This window comes from Saccostrea echinata, unplaced genomic scaffold, assembly GCF_033153115.1.
Source record: "Saccostrea echinata isolate AGI-Se365-2 ecotype Australia unplaced genomic scaffold, CSIRO_AGI_Sech_v1 ptg000001l, whole genome shotgun sequence".
In the NCBI taxonomy this organism is placed as follows: Eukaryota; Metazoa; Mollusca; class Bivalvia; order Ostreida; family Ostreidae; genus Saccostrea; species Saccostrea echinata.
The window spans coordinates 47,497,013-47,512,892 of record NW_026889750.1 but is presented as its reverse complement, the minus strand read 5'-3'; the positions used below and the strand labels follow the sequence as shown (position 1 = coordinate 47,512,892).

The following is a 15,880-nucleotide window of genomic DNA, read 5'->3' as shown; positions in this document are numbered from 1 at the left end:
AATTTCTTTCAAAATATTTTTTCTACTACTGGTTATAAAGTAAAGAAACAAGTTTATAGCTATGATGAGAAAGGTGCTTCTTCCAGAATTGTGAGTTCGTGGCCAATGGGTCAGATGTTCTGGTGTAAGGATGGGGCTTTATTTATTTAATAATATGGTGAAAATGCATTTCTTTGAAAATCTTCTATGCTTCTGGGGATGGTCAAGGCAAACAGAGTAAAAGTTTTAATATGCAAAGGTATTTTTACCAGAATTTCGAACACCTGGACCATTTAGTCAAGTGTTCTGGTCCTGGCCAGGGCTCTATTAACTTGTATTCTGCTGAGCAAAGGTATTCCCCTTTGCCATTCACCTTTGATAATTAATCAATGTAAATAATGTATTTGAAAGGTTAATAGAATAAGAGAATTATGCAAGAAAATTTATTGTATAAAAAAAAAAAGTACTTTCATAGTTTTAATGACTTGGAAATAATAGATGAATAAAAATGAGACAAAAATAATTTATCTTTTTAAATGTTCTTCAAAGGCCAAGAGAGGCGATTGTGAGAAGTAATAATATGGGGTTAAATAATAGACATCTTGTTAATAGTCTGCATGGGAATAGTGATAAATGGAGGGGGGGGGGGCAGATAGATACTAGACCAATTATTTTGTAGATGCTAATCATACTGTTTTTCTTGGTTTTGGGCAGCAAAGCTTCATTTATCAGTTATGGATCCTCTAAATTGTTGTATTGTACTCAGGTGACCATTAAGGCCCTTGGGCCTCTTGTTAACTTCGGGCTCGATGCTATCTGATGTTCTAGAAGCTTCCGTCAATATTAAGATCGGCGAATGACAAAAATAATTTGCACATTTCCCTTTTTAATCGGTTATCACAACTTATTTCTTTTATATCATTTAAATCAAGTTTTGAATAAATAATAAAGTGATGACGTTTTATAAAATAAATAAACGATTGCTTGTTGTCAGTTTCATTAAAAACTGCCAGTAACTTAGATCCGCCAACCGGAAACGCCACCGTACTCACGTTTTTGCTATTTCATGGCTCTTTATAGAAAATAAAATGAAATATATGGAGATAACGAACAGTATTCAAGCTCAAAATCCATTAATCAATACAAAATAGGAGCAGAGCAAACACGGACCTCCAAACATCAGAGGTGGGATCAGGTGCCATGGAGGAGTGAGCATCCCCTGCCGACCGGTCACACCCGCCGTGTGCTCCTTGTCATGATCGGGAAATAACGGAAAAATCCGTCGACAATTCAGTGTGTAAATAATGGCCTAACAATTAGTATGAAAAACGTCAGTCAGCATTTGACTCAATGATAAATTGTATTTGCTGACAAGGTCATTGTATCGACCATAGAACTTACGAAATGATGACTTTAAACGAGACAGCTTTTCATCAACTTATTTGTAGGCAAAAGGTACTGACCTTGACCTGACCTTGCCTCTAATATAAAACGGTCAAACTTATTCTAACTGATACCATCACTTAGTGATATTGTCTTCTTGATTCTGTGAAAATTTCATTGATTTTTGAATATAAGAAATAAGGGTTCTTATGAGAAGAATCCCTCCTTAAGGATAGAAATATTCAAATGAATAAGAGTACATGTAATAACAACACTGAACAGTATGGAAACAGTAGAGGTAGAAATGGGTTGATCAAAAGGAATTTGTGACAGGTTCCAAAAGAAAGTTCAAGTATTACCAAAATCTGACTTTTTTCCTCAGAGACATTCTTAGACAAGAAAAATTGTTCTACCGGGAATGCATTTTTCAGCATAGTGTAATGAAAGAAAAACAAACATCGCCAGTTAAAAGCAACTGCAAACTGGACATCAAAACATGGTATTATCTAAAGATTATTAAAATATCTACATTCCTATTCAAATTCAGATGAAATGTCCTATACGTGTCTATCTTCCACTAAAGTTTCTACAAATTTTCTGCTGAAACATTCATTTTTATCCACTAAAATGCCCTGCCATTCCATTAAAATGTCCAACCCCTGAAATGATCAAGATAAAAAGAATCAGTTGTTTTCAATTTATTATATAAAATGTGTTAATGAAGAATTAAATACATAAATCTGATCAAACACAAACACACATACACGCACCCTCTTTGTTTTAGTACAAACAAACTATATACGTAATATATAAAATCACATATGTTCTTTGACATAATTAAATATAAAGACAGATTTATTTTTTACAGACATGAGGACATTCATACAATACTCAAAAACAACATTTGGCATCGTGTGTATTTTTCAGCTGGAAAAAGAAAAGAAAATCCATCTTAATGGCACATTAGATTAATTCTTTACTTAACCTACGATTAAGTAATGTACATGTATACACATCAAAGATAAAATTCACTGACATTATCTCATGGAATTCTGCTTCTGTCATTAATTTGTACATTTCATACAGTTTGTGTGACTATCTCAAGATTGAACATTCAATTGAAATAATTAACTCATTAAACAAGATTTCATAAGCATATATTTCTACATATAAAACATTGCTGTCCTGGAAATAGAAAACAAGATGACAAAACATTCCTACAATTGACTCAATTATTAATTTGCTGATTTGAACTTGGTTTTCCTATAATAAAAATTTCTCTGCAAGTTTTATAGCCTTCAGAACTGAAATTTTGTGCAAAGACAAATTGATGGAAAAGGATAAATAAAGTATGAAGGAGTGAACTTGAATGTACATGTACAAACTAGAAAATATGTATAGAACTGCTGTAATGCATAAGTATGAAAATTGCTACAGGACTTTCATATATTACATAATGCTTTACACAATGCTGCTTATCAATATGAAAATTAGACCTTATTTGTACAAATAGGGTTTAGTATGACAGGGTATTAAAGTAGAATATTGCTGCACATATTTTTCTATGTTATAAACTTCTGACAACCATATAAAATTGCATGGACGGAAAAAAAATTCCAAGTACATAATGCATCTGCAGAATTTTGTAAACTTTTATTTTACAGAAGTACATGAGTTCAATAATGACTGTTTTTACATCATTATTTTCTTAAAAATGTCATTTTTTCATCATTAAACTTATCATCAGTGCAAAACATTTGGCACAACTTTTTATTACAAAGTATTTTATATGCACCTCTTAAGCCTCAATCCTCAATGTCAAAACAATAGCACGTTTGGCATTATATATATATATATATATATATATATATATATATATATATATATATATATATATATATATAGTAAAAAAAAAAAAGGATTAACAAAAAAAAAATGTTATGGTGTGTACAGCTGTTCTCATTGAAGAATGGTACATAACATTTTACATGAAAATAAACAGAATGAATTATAAGTTATAGGTCAGGAATTTTTTTTAAATATAATTTTAGCATAATTTTTAATAAATATATCCACTCTATAAATCACAAGAAAATAAAATCAAGATCTATGGAGAAAAGAATACCAAAAATACTGTAAATTACAAGACATCAGAGATGAAAACATAATTTACAAAAATCTTAAGTAGGTATGAATATCAAACTTTGGACACAAAACAATGATGGGAGAGTAATACATGTACATGAAAGGGCTGCTTTTATATAAATTTTATGATGAACAGGAAGTATTTGGTTTACATACTGACAGTAGAGTTATTGCAGACATGACTTACTGACACAGAATAGTCTCCCCTAACTGGGAAGATTTAACCTTGTCTCTCCGTTGAGCCGTTACTGTAGGAGAACACAACATCTCCATTTCTATTGCAACCTGCCCAATTGGCCCAAAGTAATGAATTATTTCATTACAAGTTTTTAAATTGAATGTTCACAACCTTCTGTTACATTCAGTAGAGTATATTTATTACCCTTGCATTAAACTTAGATTTTATCCTCAAGATCTAAATATTCATCAAATGAATATTCACAGTTTAAACAATTTCCTAAAATGATTTGTTGGATGCTCATCATATCTAACTGAAGGTGAACATTCAAGTAACAACGATTCTCCATCAAACAAACTGGTTCTGTCAAAGTTCTGGAGAAACGTTTGAATTATAGAGAAAAGTCATCTATCACTAAATGTACTGGCCCAAAGCTTCATAAAAGTTCTGGAGATACACTAAAAGCTGGGAAAACCTCGGTCTCTCGTCTGGATTTTTGGCCCAACAACCAGACATCATGCTGTACCTTCAAAATATAAAACAGGCATCTTAATTTGGTGTCTAAAAGTTTTTCTTTCTTAGCCAATTCAAAGCATTTTGAAGAAAATTCATGATTTTTTTATTTTCAGTAACCCAAGGCAACACTATTCATTGAAATCAAAAATTAAATGACGGAATTTTTTTTACGAAGTAATCTACTGATGTACAAAGTTGTACTGAAATCAGATGAAAACTACAGAAATAGTAGCCAGTACAGCTTAAATAAATTAATGATATCAAAATATTTTAAAATTGCTGCATGTCTAGACATAAAAACATAGTGGTTTAGCAAGTTTCAGCTCTTTGGAATGGTTTTAAATGTGGTTAATATGTTTTACAGTAATAAAAAGCTTGGTTTGATACAGAAATAAAAGGCATTTGATTGGTTGGTTTGAATGCATAAATAATCTGACTGGATATGTACAATTCATCAGGACAGTTGATTGGATGAGCTATCCTGTAACCCTCTCTAAGGTATGCTGCCATTTCAAAACAATCAATTTCTGAGTAAGGTTGTTGAGCTAGAGACATAAGTTCCCACAAAGCAACTCCAAAAGACCACTGAAATAGAAAAAATTCACTCATCAAATTCTTCATGTTTACATAAATATCAATGTTCTGCAATCATCCACTTATCTTTTGCCTCCACAATACTTTGTAAGTGTAACAGGAGAGGAGAAAAATGCAGCGGACCAGACCGGGATTCGAACCCGGGCCCCCTGAATCTCCAGTCAGGTGCTCTACCAACTGAGCTATCTGGCCACCGGTGATCAAACCCGTCTGACTGCCACATAGGGTATATCTGATCATTTGAATTACATGCACTGACAAATCTTTTCTTATATTTATTTAAGAACACAAAGATAAACTTTACACTCTTGAACAGAGTACATGTATAACCTTTTCCTGATAAGGTAACATTCTTACCACATCGCTGTTGATTGAGAATCTTCTTTCTACCAATGCCTCCAGAGAAAGCCATTTAACAGGGCGATTTTCATTGTCACCTAAGCAATGATAGTCAGCTGGAAACAAATCCCGTGACAGGGAATTATCTGTTAACTTCAACTGCAGATCATTGTCTATGCTGCAAGTAAAAACAGATAAATATAGAGGGAAACTCCCAGAAGAAGCTGCAAGTAAGAACAGATAAATATAGAGGGAAACTCTCAGAGGGAGCTGCAAGTAAAAACAGATAAATACAGAGGGAAACTCTCAGAAAGAGCTGCAGGTAAGAACAGATAAATATAGAGGGAAACTCTCAGAGGGAGCTGCAAGTAAAAACAGATAAATACAGAGGGAAACTCTCAGAAAGAGCTGCAGGTAAGAACAGATAAATATAGAGGGAAACTCTCAGAAGGAGCTGCAAGTAAGTACAGATAAATATAAAGTTGCCATCTACTCTATACTGAAATGCTTAAATCAAAATTCTTTATAACCTTTAACCTTAAGAGTTCAGTAACACTGATCAAATAATCTGTTGGAGAGTTGTCATTTATGTTTGTTTATGGTACATGTGTATGATTTAAAGTTGTCATCTACTCTATACTGAAATGCTTAAATCAAAATTCTTAGTAACTTGATATGTTTTTATAAGTAAGATCATGAGAAATCCAAAGTTGCAAATTGTAAAGATGAACATTTTTTGTTTTAAAAAGTAATGAATAACAAATAATTGATGGTTACATTCAATAGTTGTTCTACTTACACACAATTTCTTGTTGCTATGTCTTTATGAAGTATTTTCTTTCTGTGTAAAAACTGTATGGCTTTCACAATTTGTATTGCTAGGTATACAAGTTGTTGTGTGGATAGAGACTACAAAGGAACAAAAAAAAGGTGTTACGAAACAATGCAAAACACATTAATAATACACCAGACAAGTTTGAAACAAGGAACAAATGACTTTGATTTGAAAATGGATGGATCAACTGTGAAAAGACTTTCAAAGCCATCATCGGTACAAGCTTAATTGAAAGTTGGTAAAACACGACATTTCTTAATATAAGCAATCCCATCAGAATACTACAAATTACTGTATACATGTAAGTCACAATGTACGTAATTAATCCTTATTTGTGATCCTTGATCATTAACTTACATAGTGAGACCCAGTCTCTGAGACCCGACATTTAAGGAGGAACTTTTTAAGGTTTCCTTCTGACGAGTAAGGATAGATGACATAGGGAGGCTGACCAGACTCGATACAGGCTCCGATGACAGGGTAGATGTTTTGGTGGATGATTCCCATCATCATACAGCTTTCTGTCAGGAACAGATGAACCTGGTCAGGTCTCGCTTGATCTGTAACAAACAAGATTAACCAATCAAACAGCTTGCTTCCAATCTGTTCAACATGAATAATACTGAACAAAATATGCAATTGTTAGACTAATTTAAATGGACTGAAAGTTGCAAATTTTATTAAAATATTTTAATTTGTGAAATTCTGTCTGTTGAGTCATTTGACAGACTTACCGCGATTTTTAAAAAAATTTATTTATTTATTTTTTTAAAAAAGAACAACTTCTTATATTTATATCATAAATATATTAATACTTAGTTCTACAAAAATATTTAATGTTTTTTTTTTCTAAAATCATTCCAGACTGTGTATCTACCTGAGACAGTTTTGATCATGATTCCTTGATCCACCCCTATTTCTGTCTCACTCACTGTCTCACTCAGTATTGTCCCTTGGTAGATTCTTCCAAAGGTACCTACAGAATGTGGAATCAGCTTAGTGAAACAAAACTTTCATGTATAAAAATGTTTTACTAAACATTTTAACAATTATTTTACATAATTATACACTACTATTTGTCCCTACTGTAGAGTTCTTCAAAGTTAACATTAAAAAGATTTTATTCCAATATGTAACTTTAATGTTTGTAATATTTATATAATTGTATGTCGATTTACATTTCATATATCTCCATAAATAGGAAATAAAGAATGAATGAATGAATTATTGAATGAATTAATTAATAAAACTGTACTGAAGATAAATAGAAAGCATGAGTAGAAATAAACTGCTATATTTTATTAGATAAATTCCTACCCTCCATCTGTAATTCTCCTAGTGCGATTCTACGATGCTCAATTGCCACTTCTTGCAGGATTTCCCTAGGATCAGGAGGGAAACACTCAGGTATGGGGGATGGCCCACAGGAATAATTTCTCACTGAAATCACAGAACATGTCAGTATACAACACATATACAGTATAGGTTCTCTCTTTAATTTGCCTGATCCTGAAACTTGTGTGAACTTTTCTGATTCAAGTTTGTTGTCTGTTTAGTATCAATGCTGCATTGCAGCATAAGCTTTTATCAACTCCAGTTAGGTAGATTTAAGTAAAAAAGAGACTAAACCATAAACACTAATGTCAGTGCCATTATTTACGGGACACAAAGACACTTAACTCTGATTGAAGAGTACCGTATATACTCGCCTATAAGTCGGTTTTTTGGGAGTTAAATTTTCGTCCAAAACTCTATGTCCGACTTATAGGCGAGTCATAAAAAATTGGCATTATTTTGAACGGCAACATGTAGTATTTTATGAGCGTGTCAGACAATTATTGTTGAATAAAGTTTGGATATATTATATCATTTTTTTAATCTAAAATTATGCATGAAGTACAAGTATTTACATATTTCAATAATTTTATTTTTATCATAAGTGTGCATTACTTATTTTTTTATGATTTAAAATTAAATATTGGCGTCATTTCTTTATAATAAAAAATTACTTAAACCAGGTTAAAACATCATAAAAACATTGATTTGAAATGTTTAGCCGGTTCTTGCAAAAAGTTGTACCAACTTATATGCGGGTCAATGGCAAATGCCTCGAAAATAACCTCAAAAATTACAACCGACTTATAGGCGAGTATGTACGGTTGTTGATAATGAAAGCAATGAATGGCTGAAAAAAAAAACCAAATGACCCAGAATGTATGAATTTTCAAGGAAATTTCAAGGAAATAAAGCATCCCCTTCCACTTTATCTTCTCCTCCTAGAAAGGAAAATGGGACTAAATTTTAATCAGACTGAAAGCTGTTTAACAGAGAATCAGGTTTGACTTACCACTGGAGCCTTTGTAGCTACTCTCTACTGGTGTCTCTGATCGCAGGAAGGACTGACTCTGTTGGTTAGAGAGCTGCTGGGAACTTGTGCTGTCACTGTTAAAATAAGCAAATAATGACAAACTTAATGACTGTTTTTGATCCCTGGTATTGAAACATAATGTACTGCATTATTAAATTCGCAGGTTAACTCTTTGTTATTTTCTTATTACATGCATAATTTTCAGATATTAGACAAACATTTGATACATGCTATAGATAAAAGAATAGTTTAAATAACAAACTACAGTAATTGAATGTACATCATATAGCGCATTTAAAATTTAGCACAATATTCCTTAGCGACTGATTAGTGTCGTCATGAATTAGCGCATTTAGAGCCAAGCTTCTATATGTATTTGTTTTAATCATGTATTAGCATGGAAGTGCAAATGGCAGTAAAAATATGATTAATATCAAAACTTATGCCTTTTTATATAAAGCCTTTGTTAAAACACCTCAAACTTGTGGGCTGCAAATCAAATAAATTAACATAACCAGCTTGAAAAAGTTACCATATTCATGGAGTTATACAATTAAATGAATTAGATATTTCTTTATATTCAATTCTGATTATGCTTACAAAGTACTTAAATGTTGATTCAAGTAATCATAAAGGGGCATGCATGCATTCAGAGTCTACTATAGAAAGAACAGCTTAATGTTTGTGTCTCAAGAGTTTTTCTTTTTTTTTTAACACCTGCGCCATATTACGTCTGTAAACTGTATATTATCTTAATTAAGATCTCAATTGGACTTAAGTTTACTTCATGACATCCATGTTAAAGTGAGATTACAAAACACCTATCTGCTAAATATCTTGTAAGTGGCCATTAGTACAGTGAAATTATGTACATGTGTATTCTATCTTTGCCAAAATTTGTATTTTTCATTGCTCATTGAGAGGGAAGGGATGAAGCGATGTCTGAATAAACACATTATCAAACCACAGTTTCCCTGTTGTGTTCCCACTACATACTTCATTCACTTCACTTTGCCAAGTTAGTAATGTTCAAATGTACAATATTTATTTGACAAAAAGAATTTGATCAATTAATTATATAAAATTGAACCAATAAACAAAAACTATCCAAGCCTCAAAGAAACTTTATATGAACCTACTTAAGTGAATGTTCTAGAGTATAGTAAAATCATAACCATTTTTCTCTAGTCATATGTTTTTGAATGTCTTATCTCCATATTAATTTTTTTTCAAATGCCCTGGGCACGTTCAGCAGCTAACTTCATTGTATTCATTTTCCAGAAATGCATTTGTGGGTGGAAAACTAAACTTCACCATTATACAATTATCAGAGAGTGTACTTAGGCCACTTCATTTATCTAAGGAGAAAATGCATGGAAATCCATATTTTAATTTGACTACATGCATTTACATGTCCATTTGGAGTCCCTGATCTATTTATAGGTGTGTGGTGATAATGTTCTTGTTGATTGCTGTGGAGGGCTGAGCCTAATTAACAGTGTTTATCTGAATGGAAGGGAATATCAATGTCACCATACAGCCATCACTAAAACCACTGAAGTCATCTTGTCTCCATCAACCTCCAGAAGATAATTTATTGTTACATAATCATTCTTTATATTCAGTTATTGACACATAAGAGCTCTTTCCACTGAGATTATTACAGAGTCAGTAATCTCAGCAATTATTTATGGCATGTTGTTTTATGCAGAATTCATTTCTAAATGGACTAAAATTTAAATGAAAATGTCATGTTTGCCACTCATGCTTAGATTGTTATTTAAGAGAAAACAATGTTGAGCAAATGCTTAACTTCTGCTTTTAAAATACTATTTAAAAAATGAAGGCCAGAAAACAACCTCTAACTTCTGGGAAGACAACAATAATATACATTCAAACCTGTAAGTTTCTATTTGAGACCAAATCACAGACTATCAAATAGTCCATTTAGTAAGTTTGTGTTTGCAAACATCTCTCTGCAAATTTGGAGAGAGAAAGGCCGGCTAAAACTAAACATTTTATTACTTTTGTTATCAAAACCAAGATTGAAAGTCACTAAATTCATGGACTTAAACTAAGGATGGAAAATGACAGTTGCATTTCGTAGACAGAAAGTCGCTGATTGCAGGTTAAATATAATGACAAACTTCTCAGGGGAAATTTAACGCTCACATAAAACAGGAAGTCATTTAATACAGGTGGTCGCTATGACAGGTTTGACTACAGGTATGTGATGTTTTTTAAAAAATAATGCCCAAGAATTAAAGATGTTTCTTTTTTTCATAAAAAACCATTTGTTTCTTTAAAAGATTAGAGGTTAATATCCTTAACAATACTTTTTAAAATTTTGTTATTATATAAAATATTTACTAGTTTAATAATGATAAAACAAACTCGTAGGAATCTGTACGTACACGCATTTAGCCCTTCAATCATGTTTGATTTGAATAATCTTTTTATTTTGAAAAGAGTTTCTTCCTCTTATTTTAAAAAAAAAGCTTTAAAGAGGGTCACATCCTTTGAATGGATAAAATAAATTTTGAGGTCATCATGGGATGGGATGCAAGAGTAAAGGTAAATAGTTTAAATAATCATGGACAAAGAGAGATAACTTCTAAAAATATCATAAATGCAGTGTTAGAGTTATCTTTCTTATAACTGGGACTGGACCCCTCCCCCTTTTACATTTTTACCCAGCTTTTTTAAATCGGGGGTCAAAACACCTTTTTCCTATTTTTGTACTCTAATATGCACTACCATATTGATATATCGATAATGCAACCCTTTTGTCTCAATAAGCTGTTTTTAAATATTGATATACATAAAAAGATTACATATCTGTCGAAAATGATATAAGCCCCTATTTAAAAACAGATTATAGAGACAAAAAGGTTACATTATATCTGGCAGCATTTATTGGACATTGTGGTTTATTCTACTAGCCAATATTTAAACATTTCTAAAATTTTGGATCCAATTAAGTGAAACAATGGAAATTTGTACATGCAATAAGTTCCTCTCCCTACTAAACAATAACCTTAATTATTCCTATCTAAGGTTATACTTTGTACTCACTAGTATTTAATCCTCTTTTGTACCCCTCAACTATTTAATTTCCAGTACTGGGTTGTGATTCGTACTCACTAGTATTTGATCCTCTCAGAGTATCCCCTATTGTTGCCTTTCTGAGTATTGAGGTAGTAAATTGCCACAGCCATCGCTATAAGTATAATCACAGCACATGCACACCCCACAGTGATGTAGAAGATACGGGTTGACATCTTAACATTGGTGGTAGCATCTGAAAACACAGAATACAAAATCATAAGTTCAGTGTTTGAACCCAGATGTAAGAATTAGCTCCTGACTTCCCAACTCTAGAACTAAATGCTTTAACCATTGTGCCATGTAGGCAACTAGGTGAAGTGTCATGACCTTCATCCAAGGTTACATCTCAGAGATTCAAGTCATTAATAGTAGTTACTGAGCTTGATTTCAATGAAATGATTGAACGATAGGTTGTCTGTACATAATTAGGTTGTCTGTACATAGATTTGGTACTATCCACCTTGATATGACTGTTTGTAAGTTTGTCTGTACATAACATAAATTTATGTACCTTCCACCATGACATGGCTGTGACCGGTCACGGTAGCCTAGTGGTAGGGCGCTCGCTTCGTGATTGGGAGGCCCGGGTTCGATTCTTGTTCGCCGCGCCACGTCAAACCTAAGACGTAAACATAGGTAGTGACTGTTCCCTCACCAAGCGACCAGCACTAGAAGTGAAAGTCACAGGTCTTTCGGATGAGACCTTAAAAACCGAGGTCTCGTGTCACAGTGGGTGTTGGCACGATAAAGAACCCTCACTGCTCAATGGCCCTGAGTGCCGAGTATAGGTCTAAATTTGAAGCCCTTCACCGGCATACGGGGATGTCTCTACATGAGAGAAATATTCTCGAATGGGACATTAAACAACATATAATCAATCAATGGCATGGCTGTGTGTTAATTTGTCTGTACATTACATAGATCTACATACCATTTATAGTGACACGACTGTGTATTAGTTTACTTTACACTGATCTATGTACGGTCCAATTTGACATGACTGTGTGTTAGTTTGTCTGTACATTACATAAATCCATGTTACGTCCAATTTGACATGACTGTGTGTAAGTTTGTCTGTATATTTACATAGATCCACGTACCGTCCAATTTGACAGGACTGTGTGTTAGTTTGTCTGTACATTACATAGATCTACGTACCATCCAATTTGACATGACTTTGTGTTAGTTTGTCTGTACATTACATAGATCTACGTACCATCCAATTTGACACGACTGTGTGTTAGTTTGTCTGTATATTACATAGATCCATGTACCATCCAATTTGACATGACTGTGTGTTAGTTTGTCTGTGCATTAAATAGATCTACGTACCATCCACAGTGACATGACTGTGTGTAAGGTTGCTCAGACGGTCCAATTTGACATGACTGTGTGTTAGTTTGTCTGTACATTACATAAATCCATGTTACGTCCAATTTGACATGACTGTGTGTAAGTTTGTCTGTATATTTACATAGATCCACGTACCGTCCAATTTGACAGGACTGTGTGTTAGTTTGTCTGTACATTACATAGATCTACGTACCATCCAATTTGACATGACTTTGTGTTAGTTTGTCTGTACATTACATAGATCTACGTACCATCCAATTTGACACGACTGTGTGTTAGTTTGTCTGTATATTACATAGATCCATGTACCATCCAATTTGACATGACTGTGTGTTAGTTTGTCTGTGCATTAAATAGATCTACGTACCATCCACAGTGACATGACTGTGTGTAAGGTTGCTCAGATGTGGAGGGATGGTCTGTATCTTGTTGTAATAAAGTTTGTTTCTCAATGTCTTCTGGTATCTACTGTCTGCAAATCATATAAGAAAAGTCTTAGATTTAGAAAGTTAAATAAAATTGGGTTAAAAATGATTAATACAATGTTAAAGAAATTAGAAACACTTTACCAATACATTATATCAACAGCCAATAAAAAATTAACTGAATTTTGAATTTTGATACTGTGTTTTTGGTGATATTTCGTACAAAAGTCATGAGAGCATGACAACCATTTGCATTGTATCAATTATTTTCTGTAGGTGGCCTCAAAAGATGAAAAGTAAAGGTTCCCTGATGTACAACAGACCCGAATCATTTCAATTAAGTCCCAGTGTACACCTGTAGCTTAAACAGTGGTCTGAGATACTCAACAGCTTACCCATCAGGCATGTTTTCTTGCGTTTGAAGTTGAGGACAGAGATATTTGAAGCAGAGAAGATGCTGATATTCATCTGGATGACGACCTCCACATCTGCAGAGATGTTCCCGGTACAAGGAAAGGTGATGCTGAACACTGAAAAAAAAAGTCATCCAAATAAATTTCACTCCTACTTCTCTCTTTATTCTTTTATTTCCTTATCTAATTAATCTTCTCCTCGAAATTTTTTAAAGTTACAGAAAATGGGAAGAAAAATGAAATTCAAGCAAAAAAGTACAGATATTGAAATACATGTATCGCTTATTTTGAAGTTAAAACTAAATCCCCAGTCTCAGTTTCTCATAATCTTTGCAATAAAATATCAGTTAAATTGAAATTACTTATTCATGTATGAAATATTCACATATAAAATTCAACATATCCGAAGTAGACTGTACTGGGGAAAATATTGAGACAAATCATTGTTGAAGATGAAAATTTCATAAATTAACATATTGATCTATCAATTTTAGAGTTATTTCCCTCTTTGCTAAGGGTCAAACCCCCTTAACACATCCTAACTCTCCGAAAGAAGTCCCATGTAAGTTCCATGTGAGTTAACAAATTACTTATAATTTCATGAATGGTGTTGATATTTACAAAAGTCATTTACTTGTAAATTCACATTAACATTTAAAAAAGCCTTTCCACATTTTTATGGTTCTTAAGACAATTTGTAAACAGTATGACACAACATATAAAGATGTTATTTAATGGTAAACTTCTCAAAAAAAAAAAAAAAAAAAAAAAAAAAAAAAATTAAAATTTATGTGCAACTTGCTTCTGCAGCTAAGATAATACCAATTAGTCTTTTTTGCATTTTCAAAAAAATCAGTTCATATCAGTCCTGGCTCCACAGTGGCTAAACAGACTCATCTGTGCAACACAATGTGATAAAAGCTCTGTCAAATTACTGCTATTTTATCAATTAAATTTGTTCATTAAAATCCCCAAGTGCAGATACAGGATTTGTTCTGTCATCAAAATGAATTACTCTCTGTCATCAGTATTAACAGTCTATTTATACAACAGAGAAGCTGGCAGAATTCATCAACAGCTACAGAGACAAACAGAGGGGGGTAAATACAGGAGAAACATCAGGGGTAAATAATGGGGAAACAGCAGGGGTGGTCCCACTACTCTTACATACAGCACCAGCATCATTGGTAATCACCAAACATGTGTCCAACAGTTTCACTGGGCATGACAAAATAGACTCATAGAGTACACAAAATATTTCTCATTTTACTTATCCGTGTCAGTGGCCATTTGGCTAATTGCAGGAATGGGGAGGTAAAAACATAAAACAAGTGTAAAGTAAGCCACAGACAAGCTATAAATCTGCCAGAACATCACAGGCTTATCAACTGATGCATGTACTTCTTGCTTTCACACAAATTGTTCTCTTCTCAATATTTGAGAATGCTTTTTGTTTTAAAAAGTATTGTTTGTTAAGATAAATGTGCAATGGATATAAGATGTTTACATACATTTAATGTACTTTTTCAGTAGGTAGAAATAGAGCAACAAATCAAAATGGGTTAAAAATATTTTTTATAAACAGACAAACAAAATGAATCCTGACTGTGTAGTAGACAACAGAGCTCATTCAGCGGTCATTTTAAAAAAAAAGATCCATGAGCTGAATGTTTGACTTCAAGAATGGCCACTATAGCTCACAGTACTAGTAACTTATTCTGTCCCTTGCATTGACTTTACCAACCTGAACATGGTGTCTCATCAAGGTCGGGAAGAGGAAGGGTAGTTTGCATTTCAAACTTTTCTTTTAGCATCACAGCGAACAGAAAGGGAGAAAAATTCAATGTTTCAAACCAATAAAACATAGGCACCTTAAATTCTAAATCAGGGATTAGCTACCAACTGAACAAACTAGCTACTTGTAATTTACTGAGTATTTTCGTTCAAATAAATGTGTCCAGGCCTATACTATGCCCCCCCCCCCCCATTTTTTCTAAGAATAGTTTTTTACTGTAGTTTTAATAAATAAATTTTCATTTGGATACTGCTTCCCCCCCCCCCCCCACCAACACTTATTTTTTATTTTTGTTGCTGCTGCATGGTTGTTCAAAACAATTACTGAAAAGTTAAAGAGAGCCCCCCCCCCCCCCCCCCCCCAAACAGAATTTTTGAGTTTTGGCAATTGATATTTTTTTTTTTTGCTTGTCAATTTTTTTTTTTGAGGTTTGCCCCCACTTTGAAAAA

The 15,880-nt window shown here is 33.1% G+C and overlaps 1 protein-coding gene and 1 non-coding gene across 2 annotated transcripts in view; both read right to left on the bottom strand.

The window, feature by feature from the left end:
• Window positions 1-3,347: 3,347 nt before the first annotated feature.
• LOC133193107 (tyrosine-protein kinase RYK-like) overlaps window positions 3,348-15,880 on the bottom strand; it is a 30,818-nt gene continuing 18,285 nt past the window's right edge. Inside the window, exons 4-14 of the mRNA XM_061329085.1 lie at window positions 13,619-13,753; window positions 13,166-13,270; window positions 11,482-11,638; window positions 8,317-8,411; window positions 7,287-7,409; window positions 6,847-6,945; window positions 6,327-6,529; window positions 5,934-6,043; window positions 5,153-5,312; window positions 4,650-4,786; window positions 3,348-4,211 (exon numbers count right to left, since the gene is read on the bottom strand). Of these exons, the coding sequence (XP_061185069.1) occupies window positions 4,100-4,211; window positions 4,650-4,786; window positions 5,153-5,312; window positions 5,934-6,043; window positions 6,327-6,529; window positions 6,847-6,945; window positions 7,287-7,409; window positions 8,317-8,411; window positions 11,482-11,638; window positions 13,166-13,270; window positions 13,619-13,753 (1,436 nt within the window). The 3' untranslated portion in view covers window positions 3,348-4,099. The remainder of the gene's footprint in view (window positions 4,212-4,649; window positions 4,787-5,152; window positions 5,313-5,933; window positions 6,044-6,326; window positions 6,530-6,846; window positions 6,946-7,286; window positions 7,410-8,316; window positions 8,412-11,481; window positions 11,639-13,165; window positions 13,271-13,618; window positions 13,754-15,880) is intronic.
• Window positions 4,915-4,987, bottom strand: Trnas-gga (transfer RNA serine (anticodon GGA)). Its single transcript has one exon. It is a non-coding gene; the product is annotated as a tRNA-Ser (tRNA).